At 34.1% G+C, this 26,030-nt stretch overlaps 2 protein-coding genes across 3 annotated transcripts in view; both read left to right on the forward strand.

Annotated features, from left to right (window-relative positions):
- Positions 1-26,030, forward strand: part of LOC126974652 (retinal rod rhodopsin-sensitive cGMP 3',5'-cyclic phosphodiesterase subunit delta) — a 387,080-nt gene that overhangs the window by 346,707 nt on the left and 14,343 nt on the right. The window lies entirely within an intron of this gene.
- Positions 1-26,030, forward strand: part of LOC126974646 (cyclic AMP response element-binding protein A) — a 139,740-nt gene that overhangs the window by 106,203 nt on the left and 7,507 nt on the right. The window contains exons 2-3 of the mRNA XM_050822180.1: positions 12,573-12,774; positions 25,444-25,628. Coding sequence (XP_050678137.1) covers positions 12,573-12,774; positions 25,444-25,628 — 387 coding nt within the window. The remainder of the gene's footprint in view (positions 1-12,572; positions 12,775-25,443; positions 25,629-26,030) is intronic.

The following is a 26,030-nucleotide window of genomic DNA, read 5'->3' on the forward strand; positions in this document are numbered from 1 at the left end:
ATAATTTAACCATTGTCTGGAAGGATAGAAAGGTCGATGAGAGGAAATCAAGAAGGAACAGGCTTACAGTACAAATATAAAAAGAAATTGTAAAACAGGTTTAACTCAAATAGATGCCAGGGAAGTATGTGAAGATGGAAAACAGACGATATTTAGATAATTCACAGAACTTGAAAAGACATATATCGAATTGAAACTTGACACAACTTTATATTTAAAAAAAACACACATTATTTGGGCCTAAAACGCAAGTCACTGTATTTTATTGAGTGTTATTATTAGTGACATGTATTTATATTTGTTTACACATTTTTATATACTTTTAATATAATACATATTTAACTAAATTATCGGAAATCTCCTGATGAATTTACTACAGTAAAATCTAAAGCATTCACATAAATATCACATACCGTCATTTAAGTTTACAGTAGCCTTTGATTGTAATTGTTCTCTCAGCTCAGTATGATTCAACCAGTCTAAAGAAGTCTTCAATTAAAAAAATACTATTGTTATATGGCTGTGAAACTTTGCTGCTAAAAAAAGTCGCGCATGCAGGAAATGGCCGGGCGTAACAATAATTGCCCAATTTCACTTACGACCGCGACACACATAACTGTCATTATATTCTAGTGTTTCATTTGGGCTCGGGAAACGTAACACCCGTTTGATATTATTGGCTACATTATCCGAGAGAAAATCGTAAGTGACCTATATAGCGGGACCTTTAATATACTAATGTCCATAAGGACCAATTTGCCTTAGATTATGATGCAATGCCTTCGAATATTGGAGGTCCAATAATAACTGCCCTCGCGATATATTATTATTGGGATCTTAAACAATACCATCGACATACTTTATGTGTTTAAACCAATGACGTTCTGTACATATGGACAAGTCACGTAATACGCATACAAATCCGAAATATGGCACATGTCGCAGATGACACCATAATAAGCTTCAACTGTTATGTCTATTACATACATTTCTGCGTTTACTCCAGTTGTTTAAAATATTATTGGTCTACAGGCAGCAATGTAAACACTTTTTCAGTTTAAGCTGCGTATGTTGAATTTAGAACCCGATTTGGACAGTGACAACAGTGGAGTAGCATTTAGGTAATTTTTTAAACTCTAACGAATAAGGGGTTGCTATAAGTTTTACGTTTGCCAGTCTGTCCCTATTTTCTGATCATGATCACACTCATATTAGAAAGGCGAAAGTTTGTATGTTTATTTATTGGTTCGTGCGGATATTTGTTACTCCTTAACGCTCTAAATGGATTTGGATCTAATAAGTTAAGGTAACCCACAATGAGTCAAAATCAAATAAACTTTATTCAATTAGGCTTAAACTGAGCGCTCTTGAAACGTCACTATTTAAATTACTGAATCCCATATCTACGGAAAAACTTGAGATCGTGAGAAGATAATACAAGAAACTCAACGGTCACTCTTTTCAATCAAATAGAGAATTTTACAATGGCTGTAATATACATAACAAATTAGTTTGTAAGGTGCTGTATCCAATATATGAGACGTGTTTAAATAATATCAAATATTGAGGAGCCACAGCTGCCAATAATTATATTTTTTAATGTGATGTTTAAGTAATTGTTGTCACAGGTGAGAAATGAACTCACATTCTTCGCTTTCCAAGCGATTGTCAACAAGCCCACCTTGACATCAATACCTCGCATACCTTGAAGTAAGTGTTTCAATATAATTTCTTATGTAACCGGGACGTTACTTCCATCATTATTACTACAAATAATTATGAGATTTAATTTCATACAACAAACAAATTCATACTCTATTCATTCGAAATTATGGCAGTTATTTCTTTACAACTATAGAAATATGTTGTAAATTTTTAAATTCATATTTTGCCATATCAATTTAATTTCAAATTATTTTTTTGCACGTCACATTAAATTCAAGGAGTTATAAATATTATTACAAACTAGGTTACAGTGATATCAAAATATAGTACTAGTATGGTTTCAAAATCATTTAAAAATATTTTAGGTTATTCTAAGGCTCGATGGCATGAACTAACTTTTGCAATAACAAACATGTTAAAGTACCAGTTACCTATACGAAAAATGTGTTGCACCATTTGACAATTTTTAGATGACGTCATAACTTTAACTGCTAGCCGTAACCGTCATATCTTCGCCGGTTAAAACTATTGTTAATGTTAAATAGCTAAATACCGACCTGTCAAAAGTTTCAAATAAATATTCGATATTGACTTTATATTTCAGTTCTTTATTGTAACTTTGGCAAGGAGTACGATGGTGCAAAACATTCCGCAGTCTATGTTAAAGTCAGCGTTACTGTTAAGTGTTAACGCTAAACCATTTTACAGTAAATATCCTAGCTGTTTAAGATAACTCTATTTAATTTTGAGTTATGATTATAAAGTAATGACATTGCCTTCATTCTGCTTTTACCAGTGGGAGGCTCCTTTGCACAGGATGCCGGGTAAATTATGGGTACCACAACGGCGCCTATTTCTGCAGTGAAGCAGTAATGTGTAAACATTTGTGTTTCGGTCCGAAGGGCGCCGTAGCTAGTGAAATTACGGGGCAAATGAGATTTAACATAATATCATGTCTCAAGGTGACGAGCGCAATTGTAGTGCCGCTCAGAATTTTTGGGTTTTACGAGAATCCTGAGCGGCACTGCATTGTAATGGGCAGGGCGTATCAAGTAACATCAGATGATTGTCCTGCTCGTCTGGTCCCTTATTTTCATTAAAAAAATCACTCCAGTTTACAAGCACTTGAATTCCGATATGTTATAATGTGACAGAGATGTTTCTCGTCTCGTCCTTATATGTATTCATAAAAAAAAACATGTGTTCGGCCTGTGATATCATTATAAGTGGTACAATTGCCGTATGTTTAATTTATATAAATTTATCTAAAAGTAATTGAAATGATAGTAACATTTCGCTATGTAGGTATATTATGTTTTGGTCAATTTTTATTTTTTAATTAAGTAGGTACATATCTATAAACAACAATGTTCTAGAATAATATAGTCCGTAGGAACTATGTGAAATTCAAAGTGGGCCACGTATGGAATTATCCGTTCAATGATATTGCACAATGATATATTGGCAGGCGAAACTAGTTCGTGAGTTTGGTTGCAACATCCACGGCGCGACTTGTTTATATTGGATCTATATATCGACTATCGTTTGTGTTGGATGTTGAGGAATATGGAGACATCCAGTGTCTATGGCACTTTATCTATGGCGTGAAGATCAATGCTTATACTCTGTGGCGATAAATGGAGCGCCCCATTAAAATAAATGGTATTCTCAAAGATTGTTTGTAAAGTGTAAAAAAGCGCGAGTAAATTGGAAAATTGTTTTTACTAATTATCTTGTCTGGTTGTGTGTTTAGCTGATGGCCTCGTTGCCAATGCACTAATTAACGGCCGTTTTCAATAACGTATCTCTAGTTACGGATATATTGCTACCACCGTTTAATGACAAGATCGTATGTATCCGTAGTTATGTTCAATATAATTATATTATTAGTTATAGTCCAATGCTAACTGTCGATAGGTTATGGAAATGTAAATAAGCCTAAATGTAAATAATATAATTATTTACTTTAAGTTTTTGCACAAGCAATTTGTCAGCGATTAGTGTCCGGTATATCCGACAGCAATGCAGTTTTATTGTTTTAGTCGATCGACAGTAAATATTTTATAATTGACGAAGGTAATGCTAAATTATTTTCAGAGATGAACACAGATTTTTTTTTATTGGTACATATAAAGCACTGCATTTAAATAAAATAATAATAATATTATATTGACACACTTTTACCACAGTCTTTTACAGATATTATCTTGCATTCAAACTAGGCATAATCTGTTCTATGGGTACAAGACAACGATATATTTAATACGATATACTTACTTAAATATACATAAATACTTTATAAACATCGATGACTTGGAAACAAACATTCATATTAATCATATAAATGTATACCATAATACCTGGATTCGAACTCGGGACCTCTAGCTCAGTAGGCAGGGTCACTAACCAGTAACCACTGGGCTACATGGGTCTTCAACGCATTGTAAATCGCAGCTATCGTTTTCCTTCTCCACTGCTGTTAGTTTGCTCGAGCCCCATGGTCCCACCAGATGGGGCTTTCTGTATCGATTATCGATATCGACTATCTATCACTATGAAAATTGGTATCCTGCTATATTTGAAGATGGAGGTCTGGCTGCAACATCTATAATATAACTGTGATCCTACAACATTATTTAAAACCCTGTGGTATTAACTATGGCACTGATGTAAAAATGAGCGTAATTGGACGCGACTGACGCATAAAAGGCATTTATTTTTTCAAAATTGATTCCTTTAGAATTCTTTTTGATGTAATTTGTAACATACCAGATAGTTCTACAGCTTCGGAAACAAAAGGCGCTCTGAGAGAGAAGAAGCGGCGCAAGAAACTCTAAAGTTGAGCTTCATTATTGATCAATTTGTTGATAAAATAAACCGGAGCTGGTTTCGTTATCACACCTGCAAATAACAACAATATATAATATAATTGGAAAAAGATAAGCATAATATAATTTAGGAGTCACACAATAAGTTTGTGCAATATCAGCTGAAAACAATGGCCTAGCTCGTTTAGCAGGTCCCGTTATAAATCGGATTTACGTCTGAACTCCTTATCTGAAGGATTCTTGATCTAACAAAGTGTAATAGTCGTTCAGGAGTATCTGATCAAGCTCAATTATTTGTTACATTTTATCTCTCGTGAATCTGACATTGATGCCTTTTGTGCCAAAATTTCGCTAAGCTTTTGTGGCTCGGTTGTAGAACTATCGATATTGGTATGTTTGTTGTGGGAAAATTATATTTAATGATCCCATTTTATGATTTAAAATTATTTATTTAATTATACCGATAAAGCTGGTTTATTGTTTATCTACTATATCTATGAACACATTTATGAGAAAAAAGCTAATTTTGTATCTTACGAAAGCATTTGCAGCTGAATTCCACCTTCGCACGACACGCCACAAATTAGGATATCATCCCCACCATCTGGATGTTGCGTTCCTCCACGGTACGGTTTTCAAGGAACTCTCTTCCACGTACAACGAAGCAGTGGAATGTGCTTCCTTGTGCAGTGTTTCCGGGACGACATGTGTACCTTCAAAAAAAGCGCGTACACCTTCATTTCACCTTCGCGGCGGTGATCACTTAACACCAGGTGACCCATATGCTCGTTTTTTCTCTTTTTCCATAAAAAACATCTAATCATTACAAATTTCGTAAATTTTGGTAAATTAGTTCGCTAAGTTCCAGGACCCGAATCTGACTGCCCGTCACCGCATTAAGACGCTTACGTTACACAATTTTCCAGGACACAAAAATTTTACAACATATACAGGGTGTATCGTTAAGTGTGACCAGGCATTATTACGTAATTAAATAGTAAATAAAAACTTACTGAAATCGAAAGTAGGTACATTACCGAATCAGTATAATAACATTAATAAATTTTAAAATCAAATTAGTAGAAAGGTCATTGTATATATAGGTCTAGCTGGATGCACCAGCATATTTCAATCAAAATCAAAAAATTTTTTTTTTGTTTACTACGAAATTTGTAGTTTTTCCCATTCCTGTAAAAAAAGGATTGTGTGGTTTTATGAAACCACTGTAAAAGTGAAACTTGTTTTCACATGATAGACATTTAACTAAATAATAAAAAACAACATTTACATTAAACACTGATAAAAACAAACAAAATAGCGTGGAGCACTGGTACAAATGAGTAATTGTCTTTACACTATACGGTCAGCCGCTGCGAACTATAGGCGCCGCTCGACCGTCACGCGACATGCAACACACAGACGAAAAAGTTTGAGACAATGTACTCGTAATAAAAGTTTCACTTTAATTTCCTACCCTAACTGTCAACTGTGCATCAAAATTTATCTCATGGAATTATTCATACAGAAATAATATTTGAAATTAAAAAAAATTTTGAGAGACATGAATCGAAATAATAACTATCCTTTCTCACCTGTTAGATCAAACTGCACTCAATGTGTATTCTTGTATAAATGGTTTTATTTTGTTTTGAATGAATTGCTGAAAATCTTTAGTCTATTTTCGTAAAAATATTCAAATTAAATCCAGTAATCATATTAACTACACATTCTCTTTAAAATAATTCCTGTTTTACTCCGAGCACAGTTTCCCTATATCAAAAGGATACACAATATAATTTATTTTAATATTCGCCAAACATATTATGTTATATAATTAACATAGAAACATCATTATCAAATACTCTATTGTAAACGAGTTATTAAGTTATATCGACTGACCTTTTGTAAAACAACTCTAGAGACATAAAGTCTTAACATATTATATGTTATTAAAAATACATACATTTAATATAACATTTCTGAAGTGTAATTGGTTATTTTTACTTAGGTTCGATTCCGCCTGAAAAATAATATCTCAAATAGTGTTTAACTTAGAATATACAACCTGACAAAGTGTGACCTATATTGATTTGTCACTAAATGCCTTATTTAGTGGTTTAATATTCAAAATACTATGAATGGAATGCCAAGGGTGGCTGACTGTTTATGACTTTTCAATCAAAATCGGTTACAGAAACAAAAGATTTGCATTCCTTTTATATCTTGCTGTATCTGCATTAAAAATGTTCTTGTCTCTCGCACGCCTTGTTTGTCTATACTCTATACGCTAGTATAATGTATAAGTTTATTGTATGACCGCCACACCACACACTACCAGCCATAAACTTTATATAAATATTCATTCTCAGCATCTGGATGTGTGGCGTTCCTTCAAAATCCTAGTGAAGTTTTGAGGAATTTACTACCAAATAGAACCAATCTTTGAATGAACTTCCTTTCTTTAAAAAACGCAATTATAATCACTTATTAGGCCGGCAACGCTCCTGTGATTCCTCTTATGATGACTTACGCTTCATTTAGGTACTTTAACCGAATTTATTTACATACATACATATAATCACGTCTCCTTCCCGTAGAGGTAGTCAGACACCACTTGTTTCCACTTGCTACGATCCTTACATACTTGTTTCGCTTCGTCCACTTTCATTATTCCTTTCATACATGCTCTCCGGTTTAGGGTACTCTTGACCTGGCCTTTTACAAGCGTTTATTTAAAACTAAACATTAATTTGATATCTATAAAAGTACATTAATTGACAAGTTCAAACAGATAACGTAATCTTAAATTATTAACATTTCATCGTGGACATATTGTTTCACAGATTATAACGACATACCAAAATATATGAAGATCGCGAAATGTAGCTTCTAGTTTATTACGGCCGTTCCCAATATTCAGTCTATCGCTTACTTGAGATAAAAATCGTAACTATCGTTGACTTTTCTGTCCCAATAAACTTAGCCACGGTAACTCACCTTATCCGAACACGCTGTCTGTCAATGGGACGACGTATAGCTTACCAGCGATAGAAGTTTGTATGGAAATTGGATAAGAATGACTTATCGGGTATATTGGGACAGCTTCAGATTATTGACTGCCAATTATTGACAGTAAAGGTAGTAATTTATCTCTATCTGTAGATAGTATATTGGGAACGGCCGTTAAGAATTGTGCACATTTCGACGTTTTGAATGATTTGTGAATCATATACTATAATATATACTCGATATCTTTATCCCACATGTCATAATGGTCCGTCGTTATGAATAAATTAGTATTTGTTTATAATATTGTGAACAGTATACAATCTCCATGTAAAACATAACACAACATTCTTTATATTAGTGAGATAGCGTGCAAATATGAGAATTTTTATATATCACTAGATACCAATGGTAGGCTCCTTTGCACAGGATGCCGGCTAGATTATGGGTACCACAATGGCGCCTATTTCTGCCGTGAAGCAGAAATGTGTAAGCATTACTGTATTTCAGTGTGAAGGGCGCCGTAGCTAGTGAAATTACTGGGTACATGAGACTTAACATATTATGTCTCAAGGTGACGAGCGCAGTTGTGGTGCCTTTCAGAATTTTTGGCTCATTCAAGAATCCTGAGCGGCACAATATTGTAATGGGCAGAGCGTATCAATTACCATCAGCTGAACGTCCGGCTCGTCTCGTCCATTATTTTAATAAAAAAAAAATTACTTACGTTTACGTTAATAATATCACAGTACAGGTAGAAGACAAACTGTTCTGTGGATAATATACCATTTTAAATTATTCGTATAATACCTATATTTATTTACAGTGTATATACATATGCATACATTTACTGCACTCGATATTATTATGGTATTTTTTGATCAATCACTACTTTCTTTTTAACTTATACAAGTTAAATAAGTCAGCGTGTGTTTTGGCTTATTTAACAAAAGAGGTAATGTATATTGTATAAATTATTATGTAAAATGCTGAAACTGTTAATATAGTTTCAAAAATCCGGGATTGAGTTTCTTGCAACTTCTTCTCATTCAAGCTCTCAGTGATAGTAAAATCTTTGACATTCATAAGTTTTGTTTAGCCATAAATGATTATTCTTTCTTTTATGATAGTATATTTGGAGCAAAAAATCTTTGCAATCGTAAACAAATTTGTGATTGCGATCACGACTTAAACTTAAACATTCTAAACAACCCACGGTCTGTGGCGTATAGTAATACTAATAAGGCACTGTCAAGTACCTTGGAAACTCATCAGGAGTCATCCGGCACTGGTCGCTGGGTTCAACGACCGAATTTGGCGGTCGGTTATTCACGCCTGGCGATATACTCTCGGCCAAGGTGAGGGCCGATCTACAGCCGAGTATTGACCTCGACAGAATCTCTCCTATTTTTACGCCAAGGTCTGTTTAGACAGTAATAGATAAAACTGAGTTTAAAACAATCATAATAGACCACTTTTAGGATGTAGGTGTTTTGTACCCATCGGAGTTGCAATTGGACCATTATTGTGAAGAAATATATTGTGCCCTGAAAAATTCAAATAGATAAATAAATTCATAAATTTAGCATACAAGGGATTTCGGGGACGATAAATCGATCTAGCTTTAATTTAAAAAAAAAATAGTTTTATCCGTGTTTTAATGAGAAACAGCTACAATAACATTAGAATAAATAGGTAAATTTCGCCACTATATACAAGACTATAATAGCTCCGATGGAACATTGAGTGATCCGGAAAGAAAAAAATCCCCGGTTCGAATCCAGATGTCTCCAGAGAGAATATCCATAGTATCCAGATACAGATATTAATTATAATTCTATTTATATTCTTATTTAGTTTAAGTTACTAGAAGTAGACAAATCTACCCTTTTACGCTTACTTACATTTCAATAACCTATCGATATAAAGCATTGGACTATAACTATATTGGACATAACTATGGATAGATAAGATCTTGTCATTAAACGGTGACAGCAATGTATCCGTAACTAGAGATACGTTATTGAAAACGGCCGTTAGAATATACTGACGTATATATGACCTGTGTGTGTGTTAGTGAGTTTTGATATTTAATATTAAAAATACTAAGGAGCTTATGCCAAGCGTGGCTGACTGTTACCGACTTGTAAATCAAAATTGGTTACAATATATATATTTTTTTTAATTTAAAACTTACCTTTTCTATCTTTCTGTATCTCTGTTAGAGAACGCCGTGTTTGTCTTTACGCTGGTATATCTAATATAGTAGATTTATGTTAAAACTTGATCCCTGTCACAAGATCTGTCAAGCTGAGTGATACTGGCTTGGTTGCCAGGTTTGATACTCGCCGAGCGTCTACCAGACGTAATTTTTTTCTGCGCACAATTATTTTTTATAAAAGAGAGGGCAAAGGTGCATAAGATTCACGGGCTGGGGAGTGGTGAGCCAAATTGGTTGCGAAGAAGCTGGGCGTAATTACCGTCCGGCCAGGAATGAGCATCTTTGTGTAGTGTTTCCGGGACGATACAACATGGGTACCTTAAAAAAAAGCGCATACACCTTCCTTAAAGGTCGGCAACGCTACTGTGAATACTCTGGTGTTGCAAGAAAATTTGCGGCGGTGAACACTTAAGACCGGGTAAATCGTACGCTCGTTTGTCATCCTTTTGCCTGAATCGTCTAGGTTTCGGAAGAACTAATTACGTAACCGAAAAGAGAACGTTCTAGTTAATAGCAGTTATTAGTTAATTTTACAATGTAATGACATACAAAGTAATGCTAATGTGGCATACCATGGTACTAAATATTATATCACAAGTAATAAGTTATGGTTAACATACAATTATCTTTAGTATAATCTTAATATATATAAATTACGTGTCACGTTGTTTGTCCGCGATGGACTCCTAAACTAATGAACGGATTTTAATGGGGATTCTTCATGGAGTGCAGTTTAGTCCAACTTGAGAGATAGGATAGTTTTTATTTCGATTTGGGACCCATAATTATTTTTACTATCAACATTTGTTTTGTATGGACATATTTTCTATGAGAGAATTTAGTGACGCACGGTTTGACAGTTCCGCTGTGAAACAATTTCATTATAACAACAGGGAGCATTTTACGAAATAATTCTTGATGTTTTGAAATATTATTAGCAATTTCCTATAAAACAGTTTTTTTTTATCTACAGAACAACGTCTGTCGGGGTAGCTAGTATATTATATAAATTGATAGATTTGTAAAAAATATCTTGTTTTCTTCGCTGACAGATAGACCCCAAAGTCTTAGCAATAGGATTATAGTTGATAATAATGATCGTTAAACTTATTTATTACCTCTACCGACCCTAATATTTTTTAACATTTTTTAAACTGACAATCCTGAGCGCCCCCATTTGGGCCGACCTAAAATCTAAACCCAACGTGGTCTATATTTGATACTAATGACGTAGACCTTGTACATAATCAATAGAAGGAAGTCAGAAATTTGCTGAAAACACTTGTAATACAAGTATACCGCTCGATATTACAAGTTTATTGACCCGTGGCGGCCGTAATTGACTGTTCAGTCCAATAACTTTATTACAGCCAACATAAGGATTGATTACTGACAGTAGTTATTGAAAAAAAAAAACGCTTACACAATGTAATCAATTTTATATATACTTACTATCTTCTGTATGTTTCGGTGTTATGTTGCCTAATTTCTCCGCCAAACGTAAATAGATACTATTATTATAATTAAGAATAATTGTTTTTTCTTCCGTCAAAGCATAATTTCAGTCTGAAGTCTGTCATTTTAGTTACTAATAGCTGACCCGGCAAACGTTGTTTTGCCATATAAAGTATAATTCACGCGATAGTTTTATAAGTAATAAAATATTGCCTATATTATAGCCTGTACATCATTTTGTTCTATTGTCAATAGTTTTTGCAGCGCACGCAAAAATCCTTCCTCGATAAATGGACTACCCAACACTGAAAGAATCATTCAAATCGTACCAGTAGTACCAGAGATTAGCGCGTTCAAACAAACAAACAAACACTGCAGCTTTATAATATTAGTATAGATGACAGCATATTGTCAGTGCCTATGTCACTTTCTAAAACAGCCCTCTCGCTATGTCTGCTTCACTTATGTTTGCCTAGTACCAATAACAAAATGCACTGTGCGATTACGTATTATTCTCTGTCACGTAGAGATAATGAGGGAGATGATCTCCCTTAAGCTTAAACCTGCCATAAGGAACTGCTTTCCATCCCGGTGTTCCCTACACCCATTTTTAATAAAGAGTATGGGGTGGTCCTTAGTCATTACGAATTTATGTGTAAAACCACCAACGACTAGAACCAGTTTCGAAGTCCATTAAGACGTTGTCGACTCGTATATTGCCATCAATCGATCTTTAAAATATAATAAGAACTTTTTCATATATCGTAAAAGTTTATACTAATAAACCATGAATGAGGAATAATACTTATACCATAAGATGCAGCGTGTTTCGGAGAAGGTTTTAGTGTTTATGGAGATAACTTATCCGGAATCTATATTTTTAACTTAGAAATACTACACAGCCACATTATCTTTGGACCTCACTCGAACATGAATTTTGTGTGCAGTTTCATTACCGTTAGGTACATGAACACAAAATAAGAGACGAGCAGAACATTGAGTTGATGGTAATTGATACGCCCTGCCCATTACAATGCAAAGCCGCTCAGGATTATTGAAAAACCCAAAAATTCTGAGCAGCACTACAATTTCGTCACCTTGAGACAACAGATATTAAGTCTCATATGCCCAGTAATTTCACTAGCTACGGCGCCCTTCAGATCGAAACACAATAATGCTCACACATTACTGCTTCACGGCAGAAATAGGCGCCGTTGTGGTACCCATAATCTAGCCGGCATCGTGTGCAATGGAGCCTCCCATTGGTAAACTCCCATATCACAATTCATACTATGAGCGGGCGCACGGTCCTTTATATGGCAAAACAACGTTTGAAACGGTGTCAACATAATAAACATTTTTAAAGAGCCTATAATTTATGAGAGCTTGATTTTCAGGAGATGCAAGATGTGTTGGATGAAGACTCGGACATGGGCGACTGGCTGATCGAGCGCGACTCCAAGATGGGAGTGGTACTCCACGACAGACTCATGACAGACGCCGCGCTCGAATCCCTGCCCATCAAGTCGGAACACTCGTACAGTTTGCATTCAGATGTTGAATCAGCGCCACCGTCGCCGAGCCAGACCAAAGTAGATGGTGAGTATCTAGCACATGACGACAAAAGGGTTCCCTCTGCATCTTCTACCGCATTTATCACGGGGAGAGCTCAGAGGAGATTTTCGAGATTTTTGATTCCACCACCGGAGATTACGTCTAAATGCTAAATAACACGAGTATGACGTTGACGTCTGGCAATCCACAACCGTGCGTTTTGCAATAAATTTCTTGCCTCGCACAACCGATTTATGGAATCAATTACCTTCAAGATCAGAGCATACTCCCTCATAGGCAGGCAATGCATTTCTTAACCCCTGGTGTTGCGAATGTCCACGGGCGGTTGCCCCACCTCTTCCTTTCCCGTGAGCCTTTTGCCCGTTTGCCCCCTCTTATATAAAAAAGTAGTGTTTAAAGTGTTTTTTTTGCAAATGAGTTTATGTGTAGTCTCTAAAAAGCAATGTTTGAATCTGATGCAACATGGTACGAGGTTCCATACAATAATGGCCGTTGTCCTTTGTTACTATTAAGTTTATTATTTATTAAATAGTCTGAAGGCGGTTGTTACATTGCCAATCTTTGTTATCAATAAGAAAATCATTTATGTTATAGTAACCTATACCACACAAAGGTTTTTTTAGCACTTTTTTGAATTACGTAGCGCATTGGTTTTGTACACTGGGATCATGTTGTAACTTAAGTGACTCAACGTAACCGAGTAGTAGGGTTAAAAGTTTATGTCTGTTCAAGGTGTTAACATTAACATTCTTGCATTTCCAGTAGTAAGGGAAATAATTTACAAAATGTAATATTGTTTTCTTTCTTTATTGGAGAGATCACATGAACGTTGCTGGCTGTTAGGAAGATGTACGCGCATTCTTTATGGAATTCATATCGCATCATCCTGGAAGCATCGCTTAATAAAGTATTAACATCTACATTTTTGATATTGCGGCTATAAATTTTTTTTTATGACTATCTTACATTATGACGTTATTAGCGCAAAACCAGTACACGATGTCATTTATTCCTTCGTCATATAAAACTTGGTTTCTTTTCACTTTGAATATGATAGAAGTGTCATCCGCAAACAATACCACCTTGTGTTTTTTTGTCTACCTCAAATGAAATGGTCTCTGTATGGTATGCACAAACGCAAATATTAGTAAGTTTAGTAAAATACGTGTATATACAATGAGAACACGTAGAGCAACATTCACAAGTTAATATGAAAGGTATTTAGGACGGTGTTCAATATAAAATGTAGGCATAATTTTTGTACGTGTCATTAAATAGTATATCTTGATATATGAACGTTATAAATATTGAGATATCACGTAGTCTTGTTATCAAATCGATAATTTATCTTGGATCGTGCGAATACCGGCCCAGTGTTTGTACGGTTCGTGGAATGTGATGTAATCGACTGGTTAATATTGTTTACAATGATCGGTATATAATTACATTTTATTAAATTATTTATGTTAAATGCTTCTTTACATTTGGAAACAATTTTGGTTATGAAACCGTTATACTCGGCTAAGAACCTTTACTCAAAGCTGAGGACGTACCCTGCGGAAACCCTCTAGGATCCTAAACTTCTTAAAAATAATAGTTCTTGAGGATATAATTTAAACTAAGACACAGTGAGGGAACACATTTTCTAGCTAATATCCCCGATTTTCCACTCTCCTCTCATTTTTCCTTAAATTTAGGTAGTTGATGGCAGGCGCGCTGATGGCCTACTATTGTAGGATTTAAATGTATTTTACTCCACAAATCATAATAAAAAAATATACTCTGAGAAGATGTTTGTTACATATAAATATATTTTACACACTTTATTTGTGTTAGTCAAAATGATACATGCGTGTCCATCTCAAAAGTTTTCTTTTCTTTTTACATATGCGATCACGTCGACTGAACGAATGGGATCAGTTAAAGCAAAGATTACCAGAGTAATTAATAGTAATTACAATCATGTATGTATTCTAAATGTTACGGCTTCTAAGACGACGGTTTTAATACGTGGTCAAATTTGGTAATATCTGCATCTGTTGTAAGTACAATTTGTTGGTTCTGCAAGCGTTGTATCAACAATGAGATTATGTGTATCGCATCAAGTGACGGCTTGTTGCACATGACATGCGTATCAAGCGAAATGCGATTGTGACAAGTACTTACCATGATAGTATTACACTTACTAAAGTTAATACACGACCACATTATCACTGGACCTCGCTGGAACGTGAAGCCCCCTCCCGTTCCCCTTTCACAATACGAACTAACACCTTTCATAATCGAATACGAACGAAATTAATTTAAAATGTAAAAATACTTCAGAGTATTGTACGTTCCTTCACATCCATTTGTATTATACGTCAAAATTAGTTCTCTGGACTCTCAAGTGGCGCTTAAAATAGGCACAAAAATTGGCTGTCAAACATATGGAACAGCCTGTGCAGTAGTATATTCCTACAGACCAGATGTTGTGTGTTAACCAGTGTTGCCAGATAGTTTTTAAGCAGGATCTTTATGTCAAAAGTGGGACCGTGATAAGAATTATCGGTTATTTAAATAAAATATCTTTTATGTATAAAATCGCGTGAAATTATAGCTGTATTTTTACATTAGGTTTTTACGTTAAAGTTACATTTTTATCTATTATTATTTATCTAACCCGACGTTTCGTGACCTTTGCAGGCTTAGAAAAACTATAGCTGCAATTACACGTAATGTCATCCTTTAAAATTTTTTTTAATCAATGTGTAACACCTAGTTCCTACCTAGCTGATTAAAAATTACTTGAGACTTATTTAGTAGACATAAGTGAAGTATCTATAACTTATTAATGACTAGCATCCTTAAAGTTTCAAAGCGTAAAACTCAAATTAGATTCGCGATGGCGGCGTGGATATTTCGTCCTTTATGACTCATTCCTCAGATCCTGCATTGAGTACCGGTTCATATTGTTTAATGCAATTCTTAGAAGGTAAACAAATACAACTTCAATAACATAACGGTGATTTTCATTATCATATCGAGTACCAACAAGTTCCTAGTACGGTACATAGACTAAATAAATGTTTTTAAACTTTTATCATTGCGGAACTTAAACATTGAAATTATTATGACGGGTAGGTACTCACGATATATGTTTTACTAGCTGACCCGACAGACGTTGTTCTGTGCATAAAAAAATACGGTTTTTTTATGTAATTATCAATAATATTTCATAACACCAAGAATTATTTTGTAAAATATGCTCCCTGTCAATGACTTCTATATTATTCATAGACCGCCATTGCTCTCGTTAACTACAATGAAATTGTTTCACAGCAGAACTGTCAAAACGTGCTCTCTCATAGAAAATATGTCCATACAAAAAAAAATATTGGAAATTAAAATAATTATGGGTCCCAAATCGAAATAAAAACTATCCTATCTCTCAAGTTGGACTAAACTGCACTCCATGAAGTAATATCCGTTCACCCCGTACACCCCATTAAAATCCGTTCAGTAGTTTAGGAGTCCATCGCGGACAATCATCATCAATTCGTTTTGATCTTTTTAAACATCGTGAGTACCCGTCGTAATAATTACAATGATAAAGTTAATAGGATTGAAATATTAAATGAAAGTTTCTTTTATGACTTCCGCAAATTAGCGATCGATTATAACCAGACTACACAGTTGTGTTGCAAAATGAGAATATTTTTTTTTTAAACCACAGACAAACACAGAATTAGTGACACAGAATGACATTGGATATAAATTAGTGCTTCATTAATCTGATAATAAATTAATTAATTCAGTTATGAGTCAATAACCACGTCTTTATCTAATAATCATATTCACACAGGCATTAAAAAGAGAAAAGCTTCTTTGCAGAGAAACTTTTTCTAAGGACAGCTGTTTATAAGGGACCTACTTGACAATTAACATATTGACCTATTTTTACATTCAATTTATCGCCCATTGGATCATAAAAAAAAAGAAAAATAAACAAGTGAAGGAATACTTGCTTTTTTCTCGTAATATGTCATTTGTTGTTAATTAAAAAAAAACATCTACATAAACCGTCACAATTGTTTTAATCTTTGTGACACTTTAAGTTTTAATAAAATGTTCTTTTTTAAGTAAACACTGTCTTTAGGCATAAAAGGCATTTATTTTCTCAAAATTGGCTCCTTTAGAATTATTTTTGATGTCATTTCTAATATACTAGAAACTACTACCGCTTCGGAAACAAATGGCGCTCTGAGAGAGAAGAAGGGGCACAAGAAACTCTCCCAGCATTCTTTTTTTGCGCTCTTTTTAATAAAAATATACAATCTTGTACTTTCATTGCTATTGCTATAAGAAAACAATATCTAGTCCCAGGCTGTCCTTTGATCAACTATTACTGGTAAAAGCAACTACCTATTGAAAGTTTTATTTCTTTATTCTTTACTTTAAATTTCACTCGGAGTACTCGGATTGTCCAAAACGATTTAACGTTTTCATGTATTATTATGTCCATTGTTACGGTCCTAGCATATTGTACATCGCCGCATTGTTTACAACAACAATGACGTTATCATTTACCTAGACCCAAATTGAACACAATCGCTAATTATTCGACGATACGACTTCTTATCCGAGGTGAACACTTCGACAACAATTCGATTAACAAGAATAAATCAGGATTGAAGTCCTGTCAGAATATTAATCCATTGATATAATATACTGGATAATCTTGATAGAAAAGTTTTATTTTAAATTCTGAAAATCTCGTAAAGTATATTATATCAACAATTGCACAACCTTACATTACTTTAATACTCTAAATATGAGTTACTTGCGCCCGTTCTGAGGTATACTATTGTGATGTGGAAATGTGATAATTGTTGACCTTCAATAAGTGATTATAAATTCTATTTTGAATAACAATATTTTAATTTTAATGTAATATATAAGCAGTGGGAGGGTTCTCTGCACAGAATGCGGGCTATTTCGGGTCCCCCTGCGGCCGCGGCGCCTTGTTTTGCCGTGAATATGCAGCCATTATTGTGTTGCGCCGTACCTAATGAATTTACTGGGCAAGTGAGATTTAATATCCAAATGTCTCTTATATGATGATCGCAGAATTTTGTTATTCGATAATTTAGAGCGGCACTTCATTGTAATGGGCAGGGCGTCATACCATCATAAAATGCGAATGTGAATTTGTTTATTTGTTTATTACAAAATGATCCTTAAATGAAGGAGCGCAGTACAAGTTTTGGGTCGTTCCACATTTAACGCATTACGGCCAATGAGAGCTATGCCATGAAAGGAAAATCGAATTCGAGGCTAATCATATCAGTGAGGTATTTCCTTCAATATTCAATATTTACACAAAAAAAATCCGTACGAGGAAGTGTTTCAACAATACTGTAGGCGCATTCGGTAAGACTATTTCGAGGCTCAAAAGCGGATTCAGCGCTGAGATTATCTAATTCATATTCTGTTATGACAACTACGGACTTCTGGTACGGAAATAATATGAAGTGCTCAATATGATCAAACGATCAAACATTTGATAATGATCAACTGAATCTACACTCGACCGTTTTTTTTCTTTAGAGATGTATTTTGATTGTTGTCTTACCCAATATACCAAGTGCCAACATTTCCGCGATGGATAGCTAGCTCGGCTAATCTGTTTTTTATTTCATATTTTATATTGTTTCATATTAATTAGAAATTTGAAAATAGAGTCGGCTAACATATTTATTTACAGTTCCTGAGAAATCGCGGGCGAAGTCTATTGTACTCAATATATATCTTTTAACGCTTTTGCGTACTAAATATCCCTTTTACCCTTTAGTGAAAGGGATAACTTACGACACAATTAAAGAAAGAACTCATTTTGAATGTTAGGTTTTAAGAAGTCACAATGAGTATGGTATTTATACACTTTAGAAGCAGTCGTGAAAGTCGATCAATTTCTTTATCAAAGAAGAGATTGTAAAGTATAACATTTCTCCAACTAAAGTTCAAAGAACTGTTTTGTTGATACAAAATGATAAAAAGCGATTGATGTCGCGTTACATTTGCAACGCTTTTGCTCAGAGCCGACCGCTGCTCGCTAACGTCCAATTTCATTGAAAACTTCACGATTCGATGGCCACACGTTTTTACATTGAATGGAGCAATTTTCTCATTGAAAGTAAAGCGGTTATTTTTACCAAACATAACGTTATGTACGAAGAAAGTTTATAAAGTAATTATCACGGACGTATTCTGAAATTAACATCAATTAGATAGTTTGATTGGATAATCTTACTTACTATTTCTATCCTTGAGCCTTTGTTATATGCACACACTTTTTATGCATTTCTAATTATTCTTCCTCCTCCAATGAGCTCAACCCTCACTTGATATTTGGTAATCATCGAGTTTATTTTATTCTGGGAAGATTCATTAATTGAGGTCAAAACGTGCTATCCACACTTCACGGCCGTTAGCAGATTATAAAAATTATTCACGTTAAGTTGAATAGCGTTATATTGAAATAGCAGAGTCGTTGTTGCTAGAAAAGAGGACAAACGAGCGCACAGGTCACCTGGTGCTAAATAATCACCGCCACATTCTCTTGAAATACCAGATGAATCACAGGAGCGTTGCCGGCCTTTAAGGAAGGTGTCCGCGCTTTTTTTGAAGGTACCCATGTCGTATCGTCCCGGAAACACCGCACAAGGAAGCTCATTCCATAGCTTTGCAGTACGTGGAAGAAAGTTATTCTTTAACCAATACAAATGATATCAAACGAAGAATTACGTCATTATTATTGCTTGATTAGTTAATTATATTTCCATGTCCTCTCAGAAATGGATTCGCATTCGATTTATCACGCGGGCAATACCTCATAACGGCAAATTTGAATAGGCAGTTCAATTATGTAAGTAGTGCTAATGCTAACATCCTATTTGGATTTCTTGGAATTGTTCAATTATTTTCTCATTTTGATATCACAAACTATTCTAATAAATGCGTATATTACATATCTCATTTATGCTTTGTGGTAGTTCTTTTAAGTCGAATCAAATCCAATCAAATAAAAATCACTTTATTAACTTTTGCCAAAAAATGATACTAATTAATGTTTTACTATTTACCACCACTTCGGAAACTCATCCACACTTTTTAACCGACTTCAAAAAAGGAGGAGGTTCTCAATGACATCGTTATGTTTTTTTTATGTTTGTTACCTCAAAACTTTCGACTGGGTGAACCGATTTTGATAATTTTTTTGAATGCTGGTGCTTCCCGTTGGTCCAGATCTGACAATGGCATCCGTGAAAATAATCATAAAAGTCTTAAATTTGCTATACGTACGTACGTATAGCAAATTGGATGATAAATTTACGAATAACTTAAATATACTTTAAAGATTGTTTGGTTAGGTTCTGATTACGGAATCCATGGCAAAGTAACGGAACTCTTCAATTAAGCGCTTACGTTCATTGCTGCATTGAAAAATTTAGTATATCTACACATATTTAGACAAGTTATTAGTTAGTGTACTTCAAATCTACTAAAAATAAAAAATAAATTAACAAAAAAACAACCGACTTCAAAAACACTATTCCAAAACAATAGATATAATGTGCACTAAAAAGTATAAAAATAATTGCGTATTTTTATACAATCTTGTTCTAGTTACGATTATTGTAATTTTTGGAAAATACGCAATTATTTTTATACTTTTTCGTGCATATTATTTCTATTGTTTTGGAATAGTGTTTTTTGAAGTCGGTTGTTTTGTTATTTTTTTTTAAATTATCATTACAGATTTTTACAAATTAATTTATTACAATTTTAATTAAAATATATGTAAAGTAATGCAACAAAATTAATCAAACTTTTTGACTTACCTACTTGTGTCTGTTAAAAAAGGAAAGAAGTGATTAATCTTAAAAAAAAGTGTGTATGATTACTCATCAAGAACGATTGTCTTTGAACAGGTACTAAACTAAATCAAGGCCAATGGAGTCGGTTACAAACAGACATACAGCAGAAGCTAATAAAAGCGTATTAATTAAAAAAGCAAATAAATCCTTAACGCTCACACACAACTGAAAAGTGAAAGGTGCGCGAGAAATGATGCGCACCAAGAACGTTACTATCCCATTTGATGAGTAGGTTTTACTCTCCATATTTTTCTCATACTGGGCGCCTTATGTGAAAATCGATTCTTAAGGAGTTAACTCCAAAAAAACCAAAAGAGTAATGAGTGCAGAAGATGTTTAAGTATATCGTATTAAATATATCGTTGTCTTGTGTGTTGTAATATTATTACTATTTATTATTATTAAAATATTTTTTTATTTAAAAAAGAAACTTGCTGAGTTTTTTCTCCTGTTCTCAAATCTGAGGCATACTTATTCATATTAGATATTGATTTGCTAAAAGTTTTTAATGAAAATCCTTATTATATATCAGTTTAATTAGAACCTAAGTTAAACAATATCACACATTAATGGATATATTCATTTGTGAAGACGTCAGGTTCAAAATAAGCAATGAATTCAAATAACAAGTAAATTAAGACGAATAGCTTTGATGTCGCTCCCGTTATTTATGAATTGATACATGTTGCTTTTAAGTGTTCTATATATTATATACCATAGATGAATCGTGTCAGTCATTATAAGTTATTTGTTTAAATATACTAGCTGACCAATAAGATGTAAGTATTCGGTAATAATGTAGTCTAAAGCCATCGGAAATGTGTAATCTAATTTAATTAGTTCAAAAAGAAACATAATTAACCTTCAACTACCGTTTTTTAAAGTATTGAGATGAATATAGTATGTTAGTTATACTTATGTGATATATATATGCCATCATGGACTATTCTGTCTACCTATAAAAGATACATAATTCCACCATACATTAATTTGTATAATATAATATCTCAAAGGGCTTAGACATTGTTTTCGTTGAAAGCTCCCAGACGGCTTAATTTCTTCCGAAACTTAACAAATTATAAACTAAAACCTTGCTCGAGAACGACGCTATCATTCTATCCATTGGTGTAAAGACAATGAAAATCAGTGCAATAGTTTTTGAATTTATCGCGAACAGACAGACAGACAGACACGGCAGAGGATTTCGATGTACTGATTCATTTTTATATATACAGGTAATGGCTCGCATATAACCATTACATAATTACAGTGTTTGCTGATTTATACGTTTATAAACAAGATCTTGTCTGTTTACTTGTAATCTTTAACGTGCACTTTCATGGATTTTTAATCGACTTTAACGGTATGTTTTTTTATGTTTGTAACCTCAGAACTTTCGACTGGGTGAACCGATTGTGATATTTTTTTTTTATTTGAAAGCTGGTGCTTACCGTGTTTGTATTGAATTTTGGTCCATGTGGTATATGAAATTTGGTCCAGATCTGACAATGGAATCCATGAGAAAACCATAAAAGTCTTAAATTTGCTATAAGCGCGACACATATAAGAATAACTCAATATCGCGCTGGTTAGGTTATGATTATGGGATCCATGACAAAGTAACGTAAGTCTTCAATTCATAGGAGCATATTAACGATACTCGGCCGAATCTTTTTTATGCTATCGGAAATTTGAGTCACCTACCGTAACGTAGTTATGGTTAAGTAATTGTCGTAGTCAAATATGATGATTAATGGAACTCCTTAACGACTTACAGTAAGGGTGCGATCTGTGACAGATTTTCTGTCTGTAATCAAATTGCAATGCGCTTATTGCAAATTTTTTTAGATCTACACATATTTAGACAAATTATCCTTCTATAAACACTATTCAGTTAAAAATAACGGAAAATTATCGAGTGATAAATCAGTTAAGTAAAGAATTCTATCGAATACAAAACAATAAGGTATTCTTTTATAGTCAAAAATAACATACAAGTAGTATATGCAAAACCAGGCCTGTAGATAAGTAACCACATACCCAAATGAGAAAGGAAACGAAACTGTTTTTTTGTAGACTTTGAAATCTGATGGGAGAACCAAATACCGTCCCAAACTAGAGAAAAAAACTAAATGAAGACACTCTGAGAACCAACAGATACAAAAATCATAATTATTACCATAATTACTTTACCATTCGGAGACAGAGCTGCTTTACTCATACGCCTCTTCAGACTCAACTACGAAGCACAATGTGCGATACTCATTTTATAATAAACAATTTTTGGAGTACTTCTACTTACGCAATTTCTAACACGGTATTAGAGAGGAAGAATGGACAGAGCGTAAAGTTTATATTTACTTTAATTGCTTCTTCAAAAATCATTAATAGACCCATATAGCCCAGTGGTAGCCCTGCCTACTGATCTAGAGGTCCCGGGTTCGAATTCCGGTAGTTACAAACATTTGTATAATGAATATGAATGTTTGTTTCCGAATTATAGATGTTTATATGTATTTATGTATGTTTAAGCAAGTATATATCATTGTCTTGTACTAACACGCTATGCCTAGTTTTATTTAAGAAAAAGTTTGAATAACCCGATCTATTCATACAAAATGTCGGTGTAAGTACAGACACATACAATCTGAAGTCTATGTTATATTTACATTACGATGTACGCATTGCACTATTTGTCTTATTAATAAATGCAATGTAAAGTTACTCCAAGTTTAAAATTACTTCTCCCTGTCATGTAATTCTAATGTAGTGACAAAGGTAAGATAATGACATAAGTTTTAAATTTTGAATAACTTTACTAAGCGTTTATTAATAACGGCCGTTCCCAATATTCAGTCCATCTCTTTCTTGAGATAAAAATCGTAACTATCGTTGACTTTTCTGTCCCAATAAACTTATCGACGGTAACTCGCCCTATACGTACACGCGGTCGTCAATAGGACGACGTATAGCAATCTAGCGATAGAAGTTTGTATGGGAATCGCAATTCACGCGTCTCAATATAGGGCGATAAGAATGACTTATCTGGTATATTGGGACAGCTTCAGATTATTACAGCTAAGTGCTTACAGTAGAAGGTAGTAATTTATCTCTATCTGTAGATAGTATATTGGGAACGGCCGTAAGACAGTTATAGGTCGTTTTATGATGCGTTACTAGTCAAATTATATCGTAACAGTTATGGGCAGCTATTAATGTTGCTTAATATCGTTTCGTCACGTGTTTTCATACAAAAATGTACAACTCACACGCGCTGGAAGTGAAACTTTCAGAAAACACAACGTCATATAACATAGTAATTATTTGTTTTCTATCTCAATCTATCGCAAGTCTTATCCTATAAGAATATTTGTCACTTTATAGTGTCACTTTCATCTAATTTCCACAATGATAAAAACAGAGCCAAATTAAGTAACATGCCACAGATGACAAGATAATAAGCTTCGACTGCTACGAGTATATCTATACATTGCCGCATATACTCCAGTTGTTGAAAGTATTCTTGGTCAATAGGCAGCAGAAAAGTATGCTTACATTGTCTTTAAGCACACTTAGGATAGAGTCTCTTCCAACAGCAAGACAACCAATAAAAACATGCCCGCTTTAATAGTTTAGTGTGCGTGACATGTCTAACACTCGCGATTTGTATGTCACTTTTTGTGTGTGCATGAGAACTTTAGAGTGAATCATTGAGATCAAAATTCAAAGAAATTAACATCTTCACTGTTGCTTTCAATATATTCTTGATAATGTAATGTATGTTCATAGGCACATAAGTGAATTTGCTAGAAACTGTCATAGCCATAATGTTAACACCAGGAACAGACATAAACTTATAATGCCTACTACTCGGCGACTACTAAGTCGAGTTAGTAAACTTTTACAACAAGACCCCAGAAAATGTTCAAAACAAAAGTATTACGTTATTCAAAAGAATTGTTAAAAAACTTTTGTGTGGTAAAGGTTACTATAACATAAATGACTTTCTTAAATGATACCACAGATTGGGAATAGAGTGACCGCCCACAGGCTATTAAATAATAAGTTTAATTGTACAATATTACTTTGTAAACATATTTTTTCGATGAAAAAAAAGCCCTCTGAGTTTGTTGCGCCCGTTCTTCTCAGGTCTGAGGCATTCATTTTGGAATGGTTGGTAGTTGTCGACTTTCAATAAGTGATGTCACATCCTATCTATATATATAAAAATGAATTGCTGTTCGTTAGTCTCGCTAAAACTCGAGAACGGCTGGACCGATGTAACTAATTTTGGTCTTGAATTATTTGTGGAAGTCCAGAGAAGGCTTAAAAGGTGAATAAATATGAAAATGCTCGGAATTAAATAAAAACAACAATTTTCTTTCTTTCTTTTGATTCAGCATTGAAAAATACGTACCTACAACTTCAAATTTTTGCCCTTCTGCGATCTACAACTATTTTTGCATCAAACCATTCACAAATCCGCTATAGTTGCAAAATGACAATCTTATAAAATAATTATTGTAGTACGACATATTTGGTAAGTCTGAGAATCGGTCATCTGAGAATCTATTTTTATACCCCAAAATTTTTATTATATATTTTTTTCTTATTACTTTATATGGCAATACAACGTTTGCTGGGTCAGCTAGTTTTGAATAAAAATATTTGAATTTGAATATTTACTGTGAACCTAATTTTTTTTGGTCGCTATCACAGCTGCCATATTCTATCTAGACGTACAAATGATCTCAGGTGTCTTGTATATTTCCAGACATGGAAGACGAGTGTTATCCCGTGATCCCGGCCAGCGCGTGGCGCAGTCGACGACGCTCCAGCTCGCCGCTGCTGGTCAAGTCGGAGCCCAAGTCAGAACCGGAGTCCCCTGCCTCATCCTGCCCGCCCTCACCTGTCCCTGGCACCCAAATAGGACACGTCAACTTTGTCATTGATCACACGGTTAGTTGTTGGTACCTGATACTGACAGGACAATTTTATTTATCCTCTATTTAAATTAAATTAAATTTCGTTTATTTCAAAATATTACATATACATTTTTAGTGGTTGAGACTTCCCAGTAAGTTGCCTTAGGACATTTGTATTGGGAATATCTCGCAACTTCCTTAGCGAAGAAATTTTATTTAATAATCAATATAGAAATAAACAGAAATGATTAAAAACCAAACTTTACAATTATCGCACATTGAAAACAAGTCTGAAAACTGTGTGTGTGTGTGTGTGTGTGTGTGTGTGGGTTTGAATTTGGACCTTTAATTGGGTCCATCTATAGAATGCGTGTGTTTGTCATGTCAGTCTGATCGGAAGATTTTCCACTTCATCATAAGCAAGACAAGTTAGCGA

The sequence above is a fragment of the Leptidea sinapis genome, chromosome 33, assembly GCF_905404315.1.
Source record: "Leptidea sinapis chromosome 33, ilLepSina1.1, whole genome shotgun sequence".
NCBI classification, from domain to species: domain Eukaryota; kingdom Metazoa; phylum Arthropoda; class Insecta; order Lepidoptera; family Pieridae; genus Leptidea; species Leptidea sinapis.